The 21050-nt window shown below is 45.7% G+C and overlaps 1 protein-coding gene across 1 annotated transcript in view; it reads left to right on the top strand.

Annotated features, from left to right (window-relative positions):
* The window catches only part of BRCA1 (BRCA1 DNA repair associated), a 145880-nt gene that overhangs the window by 40812 nt on the left and 84018 nt on the right, over window positions 1-21050 (top strand). The window contains exons 7-11 of the mRNA XM_040436854.1: window positions 529-631; window positions 2917-2965; window positions 6056-6201; window positions 9882-12707; window positions 13910-13995. Of these exons, the coding sequence (XP_040292788.1) occupies window positions 529-631; window positions 2917-2965; window positions 6056-6201; window positions 9882-12707; window positions 13910-13995 (3210 nt within the window). The remainder of the gene's footprint in view (window positions 1-528; window positions 632-2916; window positions 2966-6055; window positions 6202-9881; window positions 12708-13909; window positions 13996-21050) is intronic.

Below are 21050 nucleotides of genomic sequence, written 5' to 3' on the forward strand. Positions count from 1 at the left end.
TAATATATGCAAATGAGCCTCTAGGAGCAACGGGGGCGTTGCCGTTACACCTAGAGGCTCTGTTCTTTCTTTTACTGCTTTGTCCTCTCCACTTTGACAGGGCCGGGTATGATGATGTTTTCACTGCTCGGCCCTGTCAATCAAAGTAGAGAGGGTGCAGCAAGTTACAGAGAGAGCTGATCCTCTAGGTGTAATGGTAACGCCCCCGTTGCTCCTAGAGGCTCATTAACATGTATAAAGACTTAATTTTTCTCAGCAATGCGGGCACATATAAACATGGGACCAACACTAGTACCTTCAGCTGCCAAGGGCACATGTAACAGGTCTGCCAGTGTCATAGCTACAAATCTGCTGACAGATGCCCTTTAATATTATACTAGTGAGAACTTCTTGTGCAGTTGGGGGTTTTGCATGCTGATTGTATAACCCCCCCCCCCCTTATTACCCTGCCTGCCGTCCACAGCATCTCGCCGGTTGCTCTCCTGTGCTTGTGCTTCCTGACTAGCAAGTCCTATTATTTATTATCAGGAAACCAGCGCTGACACTCCGCTCGCGAGGGACGCAGACACGTGGAACTGTAAGCAAGCTAAGCGGCAGAAGAAAGACACCAAGCAGCTAATCACAGACTTGGGTAAGTTACTGTGATGGATTGCGGAGTCAGTGTTTTTAATAGGTTTAAGTGTTTTTTCTTGTATTTCTCAGCAGTCTTAATGGGGTTCCTTCCATATCTTAAATTTGCTGCCACTGTGTGAACATATGTAAGCATTAGCAGCAGAAATGGGGATCTGGATGAGGGGACAGTCAGGCAAGCAAGGGGCATCGGATCAAGAACGAGCTTACCTCCATAATGTCATTGCAACCGGTCACCCCACAAGCCATAGCTTATCTCACTTCTCCCCCTGTTTTGTGGCAGCTCTTAAAGGGAACAAGTTGCATTGAACTTGGTCTTTCAGTGGCAGGCCACGTGTTGGAGAGCAGGAGGAGCTGAGCAGATTGATATAACAGGCACGCAATCACCAAGGAATGTATCCAGGACAGATATATATCAAGAACAGATATTTATTGTATCCACATATGTATAAACAAAATCAAGACCATAAACAAATTAAATAAAAAGTACTAAAATCTTGTAAAACCCAGGTGATATCGTGTCCACCTGTCTGGCCCAGTAGAAACAGTGGTGGGCTGTGGATGTAAATTCTGAGACAGACAGGGATACACACTATATCAAATGTGTACAATATAATAGAGTCCACAGAGAGGATCCCCTCTTACTGCATGTTCCCATCTATTATAAATGCATATAAAGGTGAATGTCCTTTTTTGTGAAAAAAAGAATCAATATTCAATAATTGCAATTGCCGCACAGAAATTGCCATTATAGAATATTGATTCTTTTTTTTCCACAGAAAAGGAGATTCACCTTTATATGCATTTATAGAAGATAGGAACATGCAGTAAGAGGGGATCCTCTCTGTGGACTCTATTATATTGTACACATTTGATATAGTGTGTATCCCTGTCTGTCTCAGAATTTACATCCACAGCCCACCACTGTTTCTACTGGGCCAGACAGGTGGGCACGATATCACCTGGGTAGGGTTTTACAAGATTTTATTACTATTTTTTTACTATTTTTAGTACTTTTTATTCAATTTGTTTGTGGTCTAGATTTTGTTTATACATAAGTGGATACCATAAATATCTGTCCTGGATACATTCCTTGGTGATTGAGTGCCTGTTAATATATCTACATTCACAGAGGGAAGGCTGTCAATCACTGATGGGACCTCCTTCTGGACTTCAAAGCCCAGAATGAGCAGAGATTGAGTGAAATACAAGTTTTACTGAATCTTTTCCAATAAAACTATATATCCGTCTGCTCAGCTCCTCCTGCTCTATAACATACTGCCTGCAGACTGTACTGTATTTTCATGGTGACATGTCTCATTATTTTTTGACGGGACCATCTTTCATTTTATATATATATATATATATTTTTTTCAAATGGATCCATAGGTTTTCAATGGGGCATCTGTCACGGGTTGAAGTCCATCAGTATCAAATTGACGGTGGTCCAACACCCTTCACCCCCTTATCAGCTGTTCTGCAGTAGCTCTGGCGCCAACACTGCACATATTTGTCCATTGGAGGACATTTACCAAAGCTTTTACACCACCAATTGTGACCTAAAAAAATCTGAGGTTATGGCACAGTCCATATTTGCGCCACAATTTGAAACTTTTTAAGCTTCTCAACACTTTTCTGAAGTGATGAGAAAATGACTGGGCTTAGCGGGAGGGGCGTGTCCTAGCGCGGCCTGCCGGACTTACTATAATTTGGTGCAAGCTATAGCTCAAGACTACTCCAGCTCCTAACTGGCATAGACATGAGTTTCTGGCACACGGAGTGCCACAGATGCTCCTAATCTATTAAGTGACATCTGCCTCTTAATTAGACGCATCTTACTAGGCGCCAGTCTTCAGAAATCTCCCCCCATGGTGTTGTGGACAGAGCTGGTTACTGCACTGTGTAGTCGCTGCATTGAAACTACTCCCGAACAGCGGCCATGATTCTTCGACCTTCTAGTCACTTCCGATACGGCATAAATCATGTGTCAGCAGTTGCCGCGTATCCACAAACTCTTTACTACAGCTCATGATTTGATACGAAAACTACTGGCACATGATTTCCAATAAAAGCACGCCCGCCAATCAGCTGTTTGGGAGTAGATGCAGCAAGTACACAGTTGTGGCACAGAAAGTGTTACTACGGTCCAGACCCTTATGGCATTGGTTCTGGTAGGAGCACTTAATATTCACAACACATATTTGCTTTTCAATCCCGCGACATAATTAATGTGCAGTTGGTTTTAGCCAGTATGGTAATTGCTGATTTTAAATTTGTTTGTTTTAGTGTCTGACTCCTCCGAAGATGATTTATTCAAGAGAGCAGGCAGCTTGGGGTAAGCAGAGGCAAGAACTTGTGACTACGAAAACCCAAAAAGTGGCTTATTAACGCCACCGCTTCTCCGTATCTGCCCTGGCGTTACATGTGTTGTGAGGTCTAGCAGCTTTCCTCGCCGACTTGAGACCATTTATTGCGCCCCCTTATCTTGCAGCGCTCAGAGTGGCCGCCCATTGCCGTCTTCAAAGTCATCTCCTACTGTAAAACTTTCACCGGTTTTACTGCTCTGTTCCGTTCTGCCTCGGTGCTTTGGGGGGATTGTGTTTCCCTGCGCTATTATGAACTCATAAACTTGGTTTTAGTATGCCAAGGTCCTTCAGGAGTCATGAGTTTTTATCATGGGCTTTAAATCACACCCCAGCATCCCAGGCCCGCATTTTATGAAACGGCAGAGGCCGCGCAAAAAAAAAAAAAAAAAAGTTCTGAGTGTCATTGGTCATTAGTCTTCTACGGAGAGAGAGAGGATCTTTTCTGATAGCAAAGATATAAATCGGGAATAAGAGTTTGTATTGCCCGCTCCATAAATCATTAACCATTTACCCCAGCTACATGAATCACTGACATGCCAGTCAATATAAAAGTCAAGGGTGGCGGTATCACCTGTGTTTTTTCCTTTAATACAAAGAAGCCAGTGCCATTTTTCTGAGTTTATTGTAGAATTTTATTGCATGTCAAACAATGTAAAGCAATGCAAGTAAGGTTCACTGTACCAGCCTGCAGATATGGACAGGAAGATCCGTGATGATATTGAGGACGGCATGGGAGAAAATGAAAGTTCTCCACCTGGGTCCAGTGGCAGATACAATCACGTATTGAAACAGCAGCACATGAGTAGTCTGAAAATGTCATTGAAAAACTCCTAAAACAAGTTACTCCTGGGCACAGACGGATTTGCCAGAAGGCTCTTTAGGTCTGGGGAAGGCAATATTTTCTTATGAATACACAGAATAATATTAATGTCTGTGTTGTGTATTTATTGTATTTTTTCACTTTTTAAAATGCACCCAGGTTTTAGGTTCAAACAAAAAAAACAAAACGTTACTAATGCTTCGGATGGTGCTGCTACTCTGCACATCCAGTCGCGCTTCCTGTTCTTCTCGGGACCTGCGCTGGAGTGTGATATGACGTCGCACAGTGTCAGGTCATAGTGCGCACTACATCCTGATGTGGCACGAAGTCAGCACCCGTTTCCACAGCCTTCGCTAGCAGCGCTTAACTCACAGCTCCCCACGCCTACTGCATACTAGTGAGCGCTTTTATAATATGAAGTGAATACTAGTGATTGCTTCTAAGACACACTGCCATTTGCCTGCCCCCCCCCCCCCAAGTTGGGGGGGGGGGGGGAAAGTGTGTCTTATAAAGTGAAAAAATACGATATATCTAACTTAGGTACTTTCTTTGTATTAATTAGCACTTACAGTAAGTACAGTTATTCACAAGCATAATACAGGTGCATTTCTACACATATGCCCCGTTAATTGCTCTCATATGAAATCTGTCTTATATGTATACGAGAGGAGGATACCCACTGAGAGACAAGAAGGCAACCTCAAAGTATGCTATGTAAACTCTAACTGATGAGAAGTCTACTGCCCATCCTAGCATTTTTATTTTTTTTTTACATTGTTACCTTACCAGCAATATTCTAGCGGCATAATTTGTTTAATCCCTGCTGGTTTATGTCCATACATTTTGAACCCTATCATTATGAGCATCTGTACCATTTGATCCCTAGTCAGACAAGCAGTCCAGAGCCTGCTGTCCCATGTAGACAGAGTTTCACTCTTCCTTGTGTCGCTAACATCCTAATAACTTCAGGATCAGCATCTATCAAATCCATTTGGTGACCCTCAGACACCTCCCTTCTTCACCAACCTTTTTCCATTGTATGCTGCTGAAGACATCATTACTGCCTTTTATAAGGGACCAGGAGTGCAGTAATATAGTAGGTCCCTATGAGTCCCTACAATGGTTAGCTCACACTGCTTGTTGGTTGTTATCATTGAGTGCCTTGTGCAGAATCTCCAGTGTATTTCTTTGAGATGCAGCTTTACACATGAATACATCTTCTAATCACAAGCAGGAGGCAGGGAAGACAGGCTGAAGCTGCATCTCAGAGAAATGCACTTGATTCTCAGCACACTATACTCACAAAAAAATTGAGAACGTGTCAGGGGAGTGTTATGACTCTTATCATCCTTGTCTTTACACAGATATCTCCTGCTTGGAATTGTTGGGTTTCTCTCTCTGTTCTGACAAGCAGGAGAGCAGTGTAAAACAGCATCTCACATCTCATGTGAATACACGGAAGACTATCCAGTATGAGTTAGGGGAGAGCCAAAGGACTGCAACATCACTGAGCCTTACCATTGTTCTTACTGGACAGAACAAGTGCAGTGTGATACCATGTAATAGTGAAACATAATGGAAGATGTAGGCTGCATTAGGGGAGTTGCATCAGAGGGGAAGGAGGAACCAAGATGGTGGATGGCTCATATAGACACATCAACTAAAACCACTGTAAAGAAGAGCTTCTAAAGTGTTGTAGCGCTCCTTTTAAGAATTGCACTCCAAATGCCTAATATTGGATAACATTTTAACTGCTGGGCCTCCTGTAATGTCTATAGAGTACTCATACTCTGTTTATTAAGGAGCCCCTTGTTATTTGCAGTCCCACTTTAAAATGGTCACTAGCTATGCACAAAACTTTTGATATTTCATGGAGACGTATCAAAAGTTTAGATCAGTGGAGGTCTGAGCGCAGAGACCCCCCACCGATTTCTAGAACGAGGGGAGCGAAGCCTGCGTATCACACTTACTATTCTCGCTGCTGAATATGGGATTGAGACGGACCCATAGACTTGTATGGAGTCCTTCTCGGGCAGCGAGGAGTTAGAGCATGCTAGTCACATCAATCTGTCACCTCATTCTAGGGATTGTGGGGCTTTCAGCGTTCAGACCCCTACTGATGTAAACTTTTGGTATGGCTCTATGACCTATCAAAAGTTTTGTGAACAGGTAGTGACCCTTTAAATTATTCCTTGAAGGTATTCTTATAAACATATTGGCATCATCTGTTTTTTGGTAGAAGTGTTGCTGGTGAACCAAACATGTCATGTGAGCCCCTAGTATCCCTGGATTCTGAGAAAAAAGAAGACTCCCTGATGGCCAATGAAGCAACTGATCAGGTTCCTTCTAAGCTGGAGTCAGAAGATGTGGCAGCATCAGATCTAGGTACGTCGTGGTGTTTTTATTAAGTTTTCCAGTCTTAAATTTATGTTAAATATGCTTTATGAGCCTCGGTAGCAGGTTCTGTATCTTTTTGACGGTAAAAATTGTGATGTATAAGCCACTATTTTTTTATGATACCTCGTCGGAAACTGATGGACATTGAGGTCCTTTTGGATGCCAGGTGTGTGAGCAGAACCTGGCACAGCAATGTCTTTTGCGTCTTTTTTTTTTCTTCTTGTGTTACGTTTTTGAATACCTCCCCGGTTCCACCTTAGATCCTAGCATTATACGTAACCTGGAATTGATGTACTTGGCTAATTTTAGTAAACTTTTTCAGAAGTTTCACAAATGGTGACCATTTTTAGAAGTGGGGAGTGGGATTCTGTAGCCTTTTCATTCTTTTCAGTGGAGAACGTTTCGAGATCCCCTGAATGATGCAGCGGAATGTAAGGCGACAGTCACTTTGAAAGTAAAGAAATCTTTATTAGCCTTAAAGTGGCAAATGGCATCCATATGTCATTTTCCCGTGAACAGCCCGGCGAGGTGTTAAGACGGGAAATGATGTCGTTCTATGAACCCAAATGAAATTGTACTTTGCGGTGAACTGTTTCCCATTTTTATTCCTTAATCCCCTTCATTATGTCTAAAGTGATGTCAACTCCATAATTATGTTTTCATACATAATGAAACATCACAATATTAGAAACATTCTTAACAAGGATGTCGGTTTTATCGAGGATTTCAGCAAAAATTAAATATCGCTTGCTCTTTCCCCTCTGATTTATTGCGTCTCAGAACGCCTCATCGGGATTAAAGCACTATAAGATATGATTGCCTGCACATAATTCAGTCTGCCGCCTCACGGCTCAGCTAAAGCTAACTTTGAACGCAGTGTTGCGATTGATATATTTTTTCACATCATGCATTTTTTCCCCCCGCTTTTTAATTAAAGAACCGGTTGAAATACGGCTGAGGGACCCATTGAAAGTTGCTTTTATATTACTAATGCAACAAAATTGTGTGAAAAAATATAAAGATTTTTATTTTAATTTTTCTTCCAGTAATAATGAAACATTCGATATTTCTCTTCTGCGTGTGATAAATACGGCTGTTCTGATAAAACCTAGAATATATGGGGCCACTTTTTAAAGGGGCTGTCTGGTTTAGACAACTCATTCACCGCAACATTTGTTTCTAGAATTGCAAAGGACAGCAGCATAATTAATAGAAATCCAGGGGACGCGTGCCTGGGGCATATGCGAATAGCTCTGAAATAACCTTCCAAGTGACCAAAAATGATGTCTGCGCATTGGGTTAGATTTATTGATACTGGTGGTGCCACCAGTATATCTTCCTTGTGTGGTCCAAGCTGGCACACACTGTATTGGTGAATCTGCTTGGGGCTAAAAAGGGGTTGTCTCACTTCAGCAACTGGCGTTTATCATGTAGAGGAAGTTAATACAAGACACTTACTAATGTACTGTGATTGTCCATATTGCCTATTTTGCTGGTTTTTTTTTCATTTTTACATCACATTATACACTGCTCGTTTCCATGGTTACGACCACCCTGCAATCCATCAGTGGTGGCCGTGCTTGCACACTATAGGAAAAAGTGTAGGCCCTTCTGGTGACCGGAACCATGGGAGCACACATAGGTTTGTGCTTTTTCCTATAGTGTGCAAGCATGGCCACCGCTGCTGGATTGCAGGGTGGTCCTAACCATGGAAACAAGCATTGCATAATGTGATGGAAAAATAAATCCAACCAGCAAAGGATGCAATATGGACAATCACAATACATTAGTAAGTGTCTTGTATTAAGGGTACTTTCACACTAGCGTTTTTTCTTTTCCGGCACTGAGTTTCGTCATAGGGGCTCAATACCGGAAAAGAACTGATCAGTTTCATCCCCATGCATTCTAAATGGAGAGAAATCCGTTCAGAATGCATCAGAATGTCTTCAGTTCAGTCACTGAACGGCGTTTCAGCATGCTTTCCGAATCAGTTGCCGGAATGCTGGATCCGTTATTAATTTACATTGAAATGTATTAGTGCCGGATCCGACATTAAAAATACCTCAATGCTGGATCCGTCCTTCCGGTCTGTGCATGCGCAGACCTTTAAAAATGTGAGAAAAACAAACATGGAAACGGATCAGTTTGTCCGTATGACAAACGGAGAGATTGATCCGCATCCGGATCCGTCTACAAATGCTGTCTGTTTGCATGCAGATTGCCGGATCACTCTGCCGCAAGTGTTAAAGTAGCCTAACTTTCTCTACATCAGCGGTCAGCAACCTTCGGCACTCCAGCTGCTGTGAAACTACAATTCCCAGCATGCTCCATTCATTTCTCTGGGCGTTTGAAGAAGAACAGAATAAGTATGCATGCTGGGAGTTGTAGTTTCACAACACCTGGAGTGCCGGAGGTTGCCTACCCCTGCTCTACATGATAAATGCCATTTACTGAAGTGATGCAACCCATTTCAGCTAGTCGTACACTTCAGATAGCCGTTGGCCGAATGCTTGTTCAGCTGATGGCGATCCCTGCTGACCCTCCCATACACGTGCATGCTTGGTTGGTTTTCTCAATAGAGAAAGGATAGTAAGCCGCTGCCAGACACCTTTGGCGGTGGCTTAAATGGGTTGTCAAGCCTAGGAGCCAACAATCCCAATGGTGGTAATCAAAAATAAAAGCACAGTGTTGAGAAACAACCGGAGCAGGGACACATGCCAGGTCTGAGATCAATAACAGTGACTTCATCAGGCCGTCAGACAAATGAACATCTTCTACCAACCAACATATGGGTCACTATTATTGATCTCTTACCTGGCAAGCGCCCCTGCTCCAGTTGTTTCTCAACACCATGCTCAAATATCTGTATGGAAGATTCTACTAACTGTTCCAGGGCCGGCACCTCGCTTCTCGGTCTACTGCACCGCAGGCACTTTTCTACTGTACTCTGGTGATTTTGCTCTATTGGAGGGTTTTTTCTCTTCCTACAGACAATTTAAAAAAGGTCCCTTTTCCTGTGCCATTGGCCTGTTCCCGGCTGCTTCCAGTCCCCACCGGAGCAGAAGTGATTTTGTCTCATGACCGCTGTGGCCGATGGCTGGCCTCAGCAGTCACATATGCTGTGGCTTCATTGATCACGATACAAAGATACTTTGGGTCTGGTGGGGCGTGTTTTTTATTTTGGCACAGTTTAACACCAATGAGGCTGTCTGCTTCTTGACCGGACAACCTATTTAACTCTCTTGAAAGCAAAGGATCAGGCAAATTCAACATAACTGATCTTTCTTTCCCTTACATATGCGGATGAGAGCGGATTCAGCCCTTAAATTTTTATTTTTATTTTTTAAACTAATGAACGAGTCAAACACAGTGAACTTTCAACCTTTTTTCTACATGCAAATTTGTCAGAAAAAGTAGAAAGGGGGCTAAAAAATTTGATCCAGATGGCATATTTTTAACGTATTTTTATTTAACTGGTGTAAATTTACATTATAAACTCAATGGGGCAGATTTATCATACAGCGTTTACTATAAGCTATTGTTCACCTTGACAGCACTTAAATGTGTTTAGTCATACTAGTGCTTGCATTTGGGTATGCTAGGACATGAATTTCTGTCTAATTTACATTGCTAATATATTTTTTGGTGTGTTTTTTTTTTTTTTGTAGCTGAATATGGATTTTCTGAAAGAGACCTTGAGAGCCTTAGAAGCAATTTATTGTCCATAGATGGCGTCCGAACCCTTAGAGAGTCGCCCAGTGAAAAGTCTGCAGTAGTTAGAGACCCTTTATTATCTGATAAAGACTTTTGCCAAAAAGTGGCCGAACAAGGCTCACACGGAAAACTCGATGAGAATGTAGGAAGCTCAAAACTCACAGAGCACAATGCCAGAATGCAGATACAAAGGCAACCGTCCAGTGAAAGTCAGACTTTGAAAATTGCAATTGATTTTCAATATGATCGAGAAGACTCTACCCCTGAAAACATGGGTAGCACTCAGGGTAGTCCAAGGGATGCCTCATGTGCAGTGTCCAGAGAAAGGGTTAAGAAAAGTATTAAAAAAGTCAATGAGTGGCTACTGAAGACAGATGATCTTTTGTATAATTCAAGGGATGTTGAGTTGCTAACTGATGTCTCTCAGATTGAAGATCTGGATGCTTCTGACAAAGCTTCCAATGTGTCTGATGAGACAGAAATTATGGCTGTGTCTCATCGTCATGTTGTGGCGGATGCTGTTGAAAAGAGTATGGTTCGTGCTGAGGATAGGATATTTGGTCGAGTTTACAAACGAGAGAAAAAGCCAAGCCTAGTAGGTAAAGTGACATGCGTTGCTGATGTCCACGTAGATGGCGTTGGGGGGTCCTTAAAAGTAAATGAGGTTCCCAAAATTGCCACTTTAAAGCCAAAAAGGAGTGCTGGTCTTCTGCCTGAAGATTTTATCAAGAGAGTTGAAGAAAAGGAAGGGAATGGCGATAGTATTGTCAGTGGGGCAGTGGTTGTGGACGATTTTGGGTTGGATGTGGAAATCAGTCAGCTGAAAGCCTCAAATGCCTTATTGGATGCTGATAAAATAGAGGAGATAGGTCAAGATTTGGAAACCTTTTCGGATGCTCAGTCAAATAAACCAAAGAAGCAGAAGAAGCTCTTGAAAAGGAAGTCTGAGAAGACCAAACGCACGCAGACTCTCCATTTGACTAAAGGAACAGATCTAGACTCATGCCAACAGCAAAGTCCTCATTTATCTGAAGTAAAAATTGACAGCTATCCAAGTAGCACTGAACTGGGGCATGAAGTTAACCAGAAAAACGTTAGGCGGAGTAAAAGACTTAATTTGTTCAAAGAAAATGATTTTCCCTTCTGTTCAAATCAGATGGTGGCAGTTATGAATATTAACGACAATAGTGCTGAGGGGCCGCTTATCCAAAATCCTCCAGACAACATGCCTACCCTGGTCAACTGTGAAGAGCCATGTTTAGATTCTGCTGTGTTAGAAGACCCAGGACCCCAAATGAATGGCAAGTCACCAGATGCAGTCCAAAATGTGACCATTGTAGTAAATGGAAGTTCACACATGATGTGCGATGCTCCTCATGTGGCAAGAGAGATGTGCAATGGATCCTCTCCAATACCAGAGCAGGATGCAGAACCTGTGGTAAACGCAGTGGAAATGGAAGACTCTGACCTTGACACACAACTCCTGTTAAAGACATTCAAAAGTGCCAAAAGGATGTCCTTCAAACTAGATCCAGTTACTGAAACTGCTAATAATGAGAATTGTGACTTAATGGACATCTGTGAAATTAACACCAGCTTAACAAATAAACAACAGGGTAAAAATGAAAAGGGCAAATCTGAGGAAAGCCAATGTAATGGTCAAGAAATCCAGCCTGAGCACTCAAGAAAGCTGAGATCTAAAAAAAAATCCAGATTATCTTCTAAACACAATGGGATGAGTTCAGCTGAGAACACAGAAAGCGTAATCGTACTTACGACTAAGACTATAAAAGCAGATGACAAGTTAAGTGGTGGTAATGACGTGGAGCCCCTTGAAAACTGTAATCCTGGTAAAAATGCTGCTGTAAGTAAGATTAAGGGATCGCCGTTGCTTTTAGAAACCGAAACGATCTCTCTGTACCCTATAGTTACTCATCAAAATTCTGCTGCAGCCAAGCGAGGAGACACTAGAAGTAGGACCGCTCAAGGAGAAAATGAGCAAGCAAAGAACGATTGTTATCAGAACTGCAGTTTTGATGAAGAGCAGGCAAATCAAATTACTTCTTCTAATAGTTCTCAGGGGTCGTGGACAGGGAAACTACTAGGCCATGCAGTGTCTCATAATGGAAGTCCTGAAGTTGACTCAGAGACGCCTGATGGATTGTTGGGTAGCGTTGACAGACTTCAAAAAGATACAAGTTACTTTGCTGTAGCTGAAAAGTCATTTGTCTTTGGAGCCGACAAGAAGTCACAATTGCTTGACCGCCCTGTGTCTCCTGTCATCCAGTCACAAGTTGTAAAAAGTCGAAAACGTAGAGTGCAAAAATTAGAATCTTCCGAAGAAGAGTCTAGTGGAGATGAGGAGTTGCCTTGTTTTAACAGATTATTTGGCAACGCCTCCACTGTTGCTGACCCGAAAAATACATCTGCCAGTTCCTCACCCAAGCAGCAAGGTGGCGGTGTCCTGGCAATGTTTAGTAGCTGCAGCACTAGTAGCAAAACTCAGACTAGCTTCCATCTCCCACGTAACGCTTTGGTATGTAGTCAGGAATCTCAGTGTTCTGTGAATTTGTTCTCTTCTCAGTCAAACACATCTGATCACTCTATGAATGGAGCCACCGGTACACACAACCAGCATATGACTCAGGAGAGTAGTCCAAAAAGAGCAAGGGTGGAAGTGTATGGTAATGAGGACAAAATGACGAACGTGGAGAATGAGGGAGAAGAAATGACTATTGTGGAGAATGATTGTGAAGACCCATGCCAAGAAGCTAATTTAGGTATGAGCCAGATTTCTTGTATAGTTTGAACTTTTAGTCTTGTGCTTCTGACTACACAGTTTCCATAAATCACTGCGAAAGGTGCACCACAATGATATGCAACTGACAACACTGGCTAATCCCTCAGGCTGATGTTAGGAACTGAGACTTTAGCCAATGTATTCCTGTCAGGAACACATCGGAGCCCTTTTGCACCACCCTCAAGGTATCTCAGCGTGGCATGGGTTCCTACCACTAGACTACCTACGGTGTGTGAACACGGTCTGAGAGGTGCTAAGATACAACTTACAGCCAAGCTCCCACATACCTCCATAGTGAAATCACTCAGGTAGTGGGAGTGTCTTAGCACCTCTCAGTCAGTGTTCACACACCGTACGTAGTCTAGTGGTAGGAACCCATACCACACTGAGATACCTTGACGGTGGTGCAAAAGGGCTCCGTTGTGTTCCTGACAGGAATACATCAGCTAAAGTCTCAGTTCCTAACATCAGCTTGAGGGATTAGCCAGTGTTGTCAGTTGCATATCATTGTGGTGCACCTTTCGCAGTGATTTATGTATTTTTATATTTTCATCCACATATTATCCCATCATTGGGATGCATGTGGTCCGCTGCCGACATCCTCCATTGCATGCGTTTTTTGCTGGGGATTGCTGTTAGCAGCGGATCACATGCGGAGGAATTGCTCCCCCGGTTATAAACACGCCACAGTGTTTGGGGTTTTTGAACATTTCCTCCCATTTAGGCCACTTTAGTTTAGTTATTTTATTACAGTTTCCAGTCTTGAATTGTTGTTTTAAATTGGTAGAAGCTGCGAAACTTTGAAATGTGTTAGTGTCCTTTTACACGGCCAGACACACTGCCCAGTAACGATTGGCGATAATATCTTGATCACCGATCATGACCTGGAACTATGGGGGCCGAATGATTGGAAATACAATCGTCTGACCTCATACAGTTTCCATTTGTCACCAGCATATCTTATGTTGAAACAGGGTGTTGTGCTACCAACAAACCAGCATTTTTAATGCTGATTAAAACATGCAATTACAGGACAAATGAGCGCTATTTGCAAGGTCATCAAGATGTTTTCTCTATGCAGTGATATGGCTAATGTTCTTGCATGATCATCAGCCTGTGTAAAAGGGCCCTAATTAAGAAAGTGTGAAAGAGCCCTTATCTGGTATGGAATTGTCTTCTCAGGTGACGTCTCTGGATGCGATAGCGAGGCCAGTCACACGGGGGACTCTTCTGGGCTGTCTTCTCAGTGTGAAGTCCTCAATACACAGGTATGTAAAACCTCAAAACCCATTAGCCTCCATAGAATGAGCCCAAAAATAGCCTTGTTCTCAGATGCAGCTTGTGTATTATACTATTACGTTATGATGTGTTACACTGCAGTCATGCAGTCGTCACAGTGCTCCACATGGTGGCAGTGTTGTCTCACCTGATCCGTCCGATCATTGCTGAATCCCAGCCGCACGTTCTATCGGTCTATGCTCTGTCATTGTCGTAAATACATTCTGTCCTTTTTTCAGAAACCTTTTTTGACGCGGTAAATTATGTGCGTTCAGTAGAGTATGTTGGAGTGCAATTTGTAAACTTTTGTTGATGCTTTAAAGCCATTTTCTGGAGAGCTTTATTTACAATGCACAAATGAGTCTTCTGCAAGGTCCATGCAATTTGTAGATGAAATGAGACCGATGAAAACGGCAAGCCTTCCGCGTTTCTAAGATTGAGGAAAAACAAATCTACTTATTGTTGTATTGTGTTTATTGTATTGTTTGGTTGTCTTCATAATTGCACCATCTGCATGAGACACGCACTCTCCATCCTACATTTTTAAATAGCCTATTGTTTTCAACAGGCCCTCAACTTGAAAGCAAGACTTCATTTTTAGGCCTCATGCACACGGCCGTTGTTTTGGTCCGCATCCGAGCCACAGTTTTCTCGTGCATGGCATTGGGGGACACAGCACCATGGGTATATGTCCAACTACCACTAGGAGGCACTAGACACAAAAAGTGTTGGCTCCTCCCCGTTGGGCTATACCCTCTCCACAGGCACAAGGCTATTCAGTTTTTGTCTAGTGTCCGTAGGAGGCAGACCTGTCCTGCTTTTTTGCAGGTCCTGCTGTTTATTTTTTATTTTATTTTTTATTCTTTTTTTCTCTCTTCTGCAGGTCTCGGTGATCTCCACCGTTATACCTGCTGCAGGCTGGGGCTCCATCGTGTTCCACTTTAGTTGCCCCCCCTGCGGGCGCGTACTTCTGTACCATCGCCGGTCACCCAGTCCCCACAGACTGCATCCGCAGTGGCTTGCCGGCATTCCCACGGTTCCCGTGTTGAGTCTGCCGAAGGGGTGACCCTGCGGCGCCCGAAGACATCAGATGGTGAGTATAGTGAGTATACTCCCCTGTCCCTGCCCCAGGGTTAGGTTCCCTCCTGTGGCCAGGGGGGTGGGATCCACCTTAGCTGGGGGTCCTGAGAAGCTTCCATCTTCCTCCACCTTTCTCTTCCCCCTTGGTTGGTTTTTCTCTCCTCCCTGGCCACACAGTCCAGGCGTCGCTTCTTCTGGGCCTTCCCCGCTACTTTAGTCCCCGGTTTTTGCAGGGACTAGGCCTCATCTTCCATGGCCCGTTCCCGGCTCCCAGGTGCTCTGTTTGCCCTGTTCCGCCCACCCCCAGGCGTCGCTCCCCCCCCCCCCACCCTCCTCACCTAGTTTTGTGGGTCCGGAGGCCCCTCGGTCGGCCGCGATTCGTCCCGCCCCCCTCGCTCCATTCCCGGCCGCCTCATAAATCGAGGCCCCGGCTTTTGGGCCTGCTAGGCCGCGATCTTCCCGGCCCCTCCTTCTTGCTTCCCGGGCTTTTCAGACCCCGCCCGGCCCTCGGGAGGGGCTATCTCTCTCCTCCCTTTACTGGATCTAACGTGGGTTATCTATCCAGTGGATAGATCCTCAGTTTAAAAGAACTACAGACCCCCTTTAGGTCATTGTCCTATGTACTGTGTGAAGGCAGCTAATGCTGTACATAGGGATCACTCAAGTCGTTCCCCCCCCCCCACCCCTCCTCAATTGCTTCATTTCTCCTGCAGCCTCTATAGCTGCTGCAGCACCTCTTTGGGGAACATGGCATCCGGGTCCAGATATGACAGCCTCTGCTGGCTGCTCTATGAGGGTCTCCTCTCCCAGCCTCTCCTCGGATCGCCACGTCTTTTCACGTGCGTCCGCTGTCTACGAAGGCTGCCATGCGGTCGGCCTGTCCCTGCTTGTGTGAAGTACCTCTTTCCAGACCCCATTGTGTCCCCTGACCAAATCCTTTTGGGTAGGTCCCTTCTGAATGGTCTCCCTCTTTGTCAAAGCCATGGGAACCTTGTCCGACTCTCCCAATCCCTGGCGGAGTCGCTGGACCGCTATCTATCCAATTGCGGCCACCTATGCCCTCCCAGGGTCCTCCCTGCAGATGAGGCATGCTCAGATACCGGGTCCGGCAAGGGGTAGCTCACAGTACAACCTCGGGTGGTCTCAACAGGATTCCACCCCTCCTCGGCATCCTCGGGTCCTCCCCAGGACAGGCCTGAGGCTGGTGACGAATCCTTTCCCGTCACCCCATCCGTTGCCTCGGGGGACACCTCTGCACCGTTTCCCTCGGAACAGAGCATCAGGCGGTCTTCCTCCATACAGAAGCCTCTGGGAGGTCAAGACTAACGTGCACGGAGGAACCTCTCCTACCCAGGGTTGGTATCCCCTCTAGTGGATTTTCGGATGGCGCTCCCCTGACTGCACAGGTATTCAACCGCACAGGTAAGGCAGCCGTCCCCGTGTTTAGCATAATGAGTCACCTACTTGGTGTCTCTGGTACGTACGCCTTCTCCTTAACAGGGGGGTACCTGCACCACTGCCATAGGCTGTACCTGACAAGCCTTCCTGGTTCCCCTATACCAGGGGCTATGCTCTACACATTTGAGAGTGTTTCCACCGGGTCCCCATCCTGGTGCTGGTGTTCGTCACTCTACCTCATAACGGGGGTCCCTGTTCTTGGCAAGCGCCTCCTGTTGGTTGGTAAGGAAAAGCAATTATATATGTCTGTTTCCATCCGCCTTGCTCCTTTTCATAGGTAGAGTACCTACACCTACTCCAGATGCTGAAGCCATTACTCCTGGCTGGCTCTATGGTGTTCCATGCGGCACTATTTCTCCCTTCCGGGCGAGATACACAGGCCGCCTTCAATTGCCTTGGCAATTGCACCTGTCTGTTCCCAGCCACTGTGCTCCTTTCTTAGGTAGAGTACCTACACCATCTCCTGATGCTGTAGCCGATACATCTGGCTGGCGCTATGGTGTTCCATGCGGCACTATTTCTCCCTTCTGGGCGGGATATACAGGCCTCCTTCAATTGCCATTGCAATTGCTCCTGTCTGTCCCCAGACTTTTTTGCTCCCTTTCTTAGGTAGAGTACCTACACCATCTCCGATGCTGTAGCCAATACCCCTGGCGGGCTCTATTGTGTTCTATGCGGCAACATTTCTCCCTACGGGCGAGATATAGAGGCCACTTTCAATTGCCGTAGAATTGCCTCTGTCTGGTTCTAGTCGGCACCAAGCTGCCACCTCGGTCCCTTCATAGGTAGAGTACCTACACCATCTCCTGATGCTGTAGCTGTTGCTCCTGTGTGGCTTTATGGTGTACCATGTGGCATTTTCTCTCCCTTACCGGACGAGATATTGAGGCCTCCTCCAATTGCCGTGGTCATTGCACCTACCTCATCATAGTGTGCACCAAACGGCCATCTTACTCCCTTCATAGGTAGAGTTCCTGCACCGTCTCTGATGCTGCAGCCGTTACACCTGTCTGGCTCTATGGTGTACTATGCGGCCCTGTTTCCCTTTTTTTCAGGCGAAATAGAGGGCCTCCTTCAGTTGCCATTTCACCTACCTGATTGTAGTGTGCACCTGTCTTGTTCTTTGTGGTACCGTGCGGCCCTATTTTCCCCTTCCCGGGCGGAATATAGGTACCATTGCTAACGCGGTAGCCGTTGCACCTCTCTGGTTCTAGGGTGCACCATGTGGCCACATTGCTCCGATCTTAAAGGTAGTACCTCTACCATCTCCAGATGCTGTACCCATTACACCTTTCTGGTCGTTTTCTGCACTACGCAGCCATATTTCTACTTTACAGGTTGAGTACCTGTACCCTCCAAATGCAGTAGCATTCCCAGATTCTGTGGCTATGTTTCCACTCTCCTTAGACATGCAGCCACTTTCCCTATATTTTAAGCGTGCGGTTGTATTACTCAAGGTGCTGGGCGCTATGGTGCAATCTGTGGCCCATACAGTTTCTGTATTACAGGGTGCTTTCTGCCCCCAGGTTCTAATCTGTGCTGCGGATGTTGGTTTCACCCTTTTGGTTCTTCCATACATCTCCACTCCGTTTCTGTCGTACTCAATGGTCTCCTTGTACTTCTCAGGGCACTGTCTACAACAGGCCATCCTGGTTCTGCATGTGCATGGTTTCCATATCTGGCAGGGGTGGGCCAGCCCAACCCCCACCTTGTCGGTCTAGTGCTACTTATTGTAGCTCCAGTATATGGCTGATCTGTTCTGATCTGGCGGGTGGTCCACATTCAACCATGCTCCCTACACCATGGCCAGGTGGTTGTTGGCCTTTGTGCTAGGGTTGCTCTTGCCATCTCTATAAGGTACTACGGTTTGCTGCGCTTCGCGTTACCCCATGTTATAGAGGAGTACTCGCGTTGTTTCCTATTACAGAGTGGCCCATTCCTGGTGGAGTACAGGGATCTCCACTGGATCTTCTACCTTGTTGGGGCACGTAGCTGGTGTGCATCGGCCGCTGCAGCAGTTTTCGGTCATCGCTGGATGTCCTCCGCCACACGGAATCATTCTGGGGTCATCAGCATTTTTCATCGCTGGACGTCCTCCCTGACGGGTCAGGGACAGGACCACTGAGCGCCACACACCTGCCTGGCAGGTAATTTTTCAGCTGGTTGCTCTGGCATCGGACAGGGTCCCGTAGTTCCTTCTGGGTCCAGGTGTTCTCTGTATTCCCTTATATTCTCTGCTTAGTTGTACTTCATGACAGAGGGGCAGTCCCCTTGGACCTTGCCGTCGTTTGCACCTGTCAGGTACTTTCTCCCCCCTGGGAGTTTTCAGTACGCCGGTCGCGGCTGGTTTCTACATTTCTGTGTAGTCTCACCCGGCTTTTTCATGGCGACTTCTGCATTCCTTATGCATATGGATGTCTGTCAATTTAGTGGTACATCCCGAGCTGCTGTACTTGTCCTCTCTGGGACAATGTATACAGTTTGCTAGTCACTGTTCTTGGAACGGGTAGTTGTCCATGGCCAATGTCCCTTCCCCTATGGTAGTTTCATCTCTCCTTTCCTGGATATTCTGGCTTGCGTTGTCTTCTGGTGGTTCAGCTCCTGGTTCCTTGTGAGCCCATCCGGGGTACTCCTTCTGGAGTCCCTGGTCCCCGTTTATTTGACCACTCAGGTTCTGCATGGCAATCGTTTTTTTGGGGGGATCGGGGCCTGGGTTTATTGTTCCCTTTATGGGTTCCAATAGCCTTGTGGTCTTCTTGGGATTCGTGTCTCTTTTCCCATCCTCCCACGTCAAGTACCTGGTATTGAGTGGTTTAGCACAACGGTTTGCAATTCCGCCGTATGGTCTCCTTCGGGAGGGACCTCCTCCTGTTGTAGAACCTTTCCTCCTTCGGCGGTTGGAGTACTCTCCTTCTACTTCCATGTCTTTCAGTCCAGTGTGTCCTGCTGAGATTTCCTGGGCCTGTATCTGGTTCCTTTTTTCCCCTGATGCTTCACATGCCCAGAGTTTCCTCTGGTCTTACGCTTCACAGTGATATCTTGTTTTCCGAGGCTCGGGCCTCATCTCCTGTTTTTGGGACGCAGGTCTTACTCTTTTTTCCTGGCTTTTACCTACAACCCCCTCCTTCTCCAAGGGTTGGCGGTTTCCTCTAGCAGCCTTGGGTTTTCGCCTTTTAAATAGGGCGCATAACTTCATCATCTGCCTTGTGGTGAGGGGAGACCTGCTCCCTTCACATGTGAGCCTTGCTATGGCTTCCCTCACTCGTTTGGCTTCCAGTACTTCCTTGTTTCCTTTCTCCCCTGGCCTGTCAGGGGTTGACCACAGGTTTTTTCGCTCTTTGGGTCTGAGACAATTTAGAGCGTTAGGTAGTCCCAACACGCGGTGCTGTCCTAATTTTTTCTCCAGCCCTTGGCTGAGCTCGGTGTTCCCTTTTGCCGCCTTCTTGCATTTGGGATTTTCTTCCAGGCATTTTTCCTGGGCTGCTGACAGTCTTCTCTGATTCTTCCTTGAGGCTTCTTCCTTGTTATGGAACCTCTTGCCCATTCCGTGTTTTCTACTGTTGGGTCACATGGTTCTCCTGCACCTGTATACCCAACCGGTGGCATGGCTGTTCTTTTCCCACCCTCGGGGACTGCTTTGGGACGTCCCATGGTGCTGTGTCCCCCAATGCCATGCACGAGAAAATTGGATTTTTTGTACTCACCGTAAAATCCTTTTCTCGTAGTAGGCATTGGGGGACACAGATCCCACCCTATGTTTTTACTTCCGATTTTCCGGGCTGGTCTCTTGATCTTTCCCGGTACGGGAGTTGTTGGTTCCTTGCTTTTTTTCTCTCTCCTACTGCTTTTTGTACAAACTGAATAGCCTTGTGCCTGTGGAGAGGGTATAGCCCAACGGGGAGGAGCCAACACTTTTTGTGTCTAGTGCCTCCTAGTGGTAGTTGGACATATACCCATGGTGCTGTGTCCCCCAATGCCTACTACGAGAAAAGGATTTTACGGTGAGTACAAAAAATCCAATTTTTGCAGCTTGGATGCGGACCCATTCACTTCAATGGGGCTGCAAAAGATGCGGATAGCACTCCGTGTGCTGTCCGCATCCATTGCTCCGTTCCGTGGTCCACAAAAAAAATATAACCTGTCCGCATTTTGCGGACAAGAATAGGCAGTTATATTAATGGCTGTCCGTGCCGTTCCGCAAATTGCGGAACGCACTTGGACGCCATCCGTGTTTTGCAGATCTGCGGTTTGCGGACAGCAAAACACACAACAGTTGTGTGCATGAGGCCTTAAGGAGGGTTTTCCAGTTTGCATCAACATCCTTTAAAATAACCATTTATTGCAGTAGCTGTAAATTAGCAGTGTATTTCTTTTCCCTTTTATTGCTCCCATCTCCCTTTCTGGGCTGTGGTCCCATGTCCATGTCCATGCAGCGCTTTCTTATTTTCTGTCATGTTACATCCATGGGCGAGTCAAAGCGGCAACAGGGGCAGTGATAGTGGGGAGG

This window comes from Bufo bufo, chromosome 6, assembly GCF_905171765.1.
Source record: "Bufo bufo chromosome 6, aBufBuf1.1, whole genome shotgun sequence".
Taxonomy (NCBI): domain Eukaryota; kingdom Metazoa; phylum Chordata; class Amphibia; order Anura; family Bufonidae; genus Bufo; species Bufo bufo.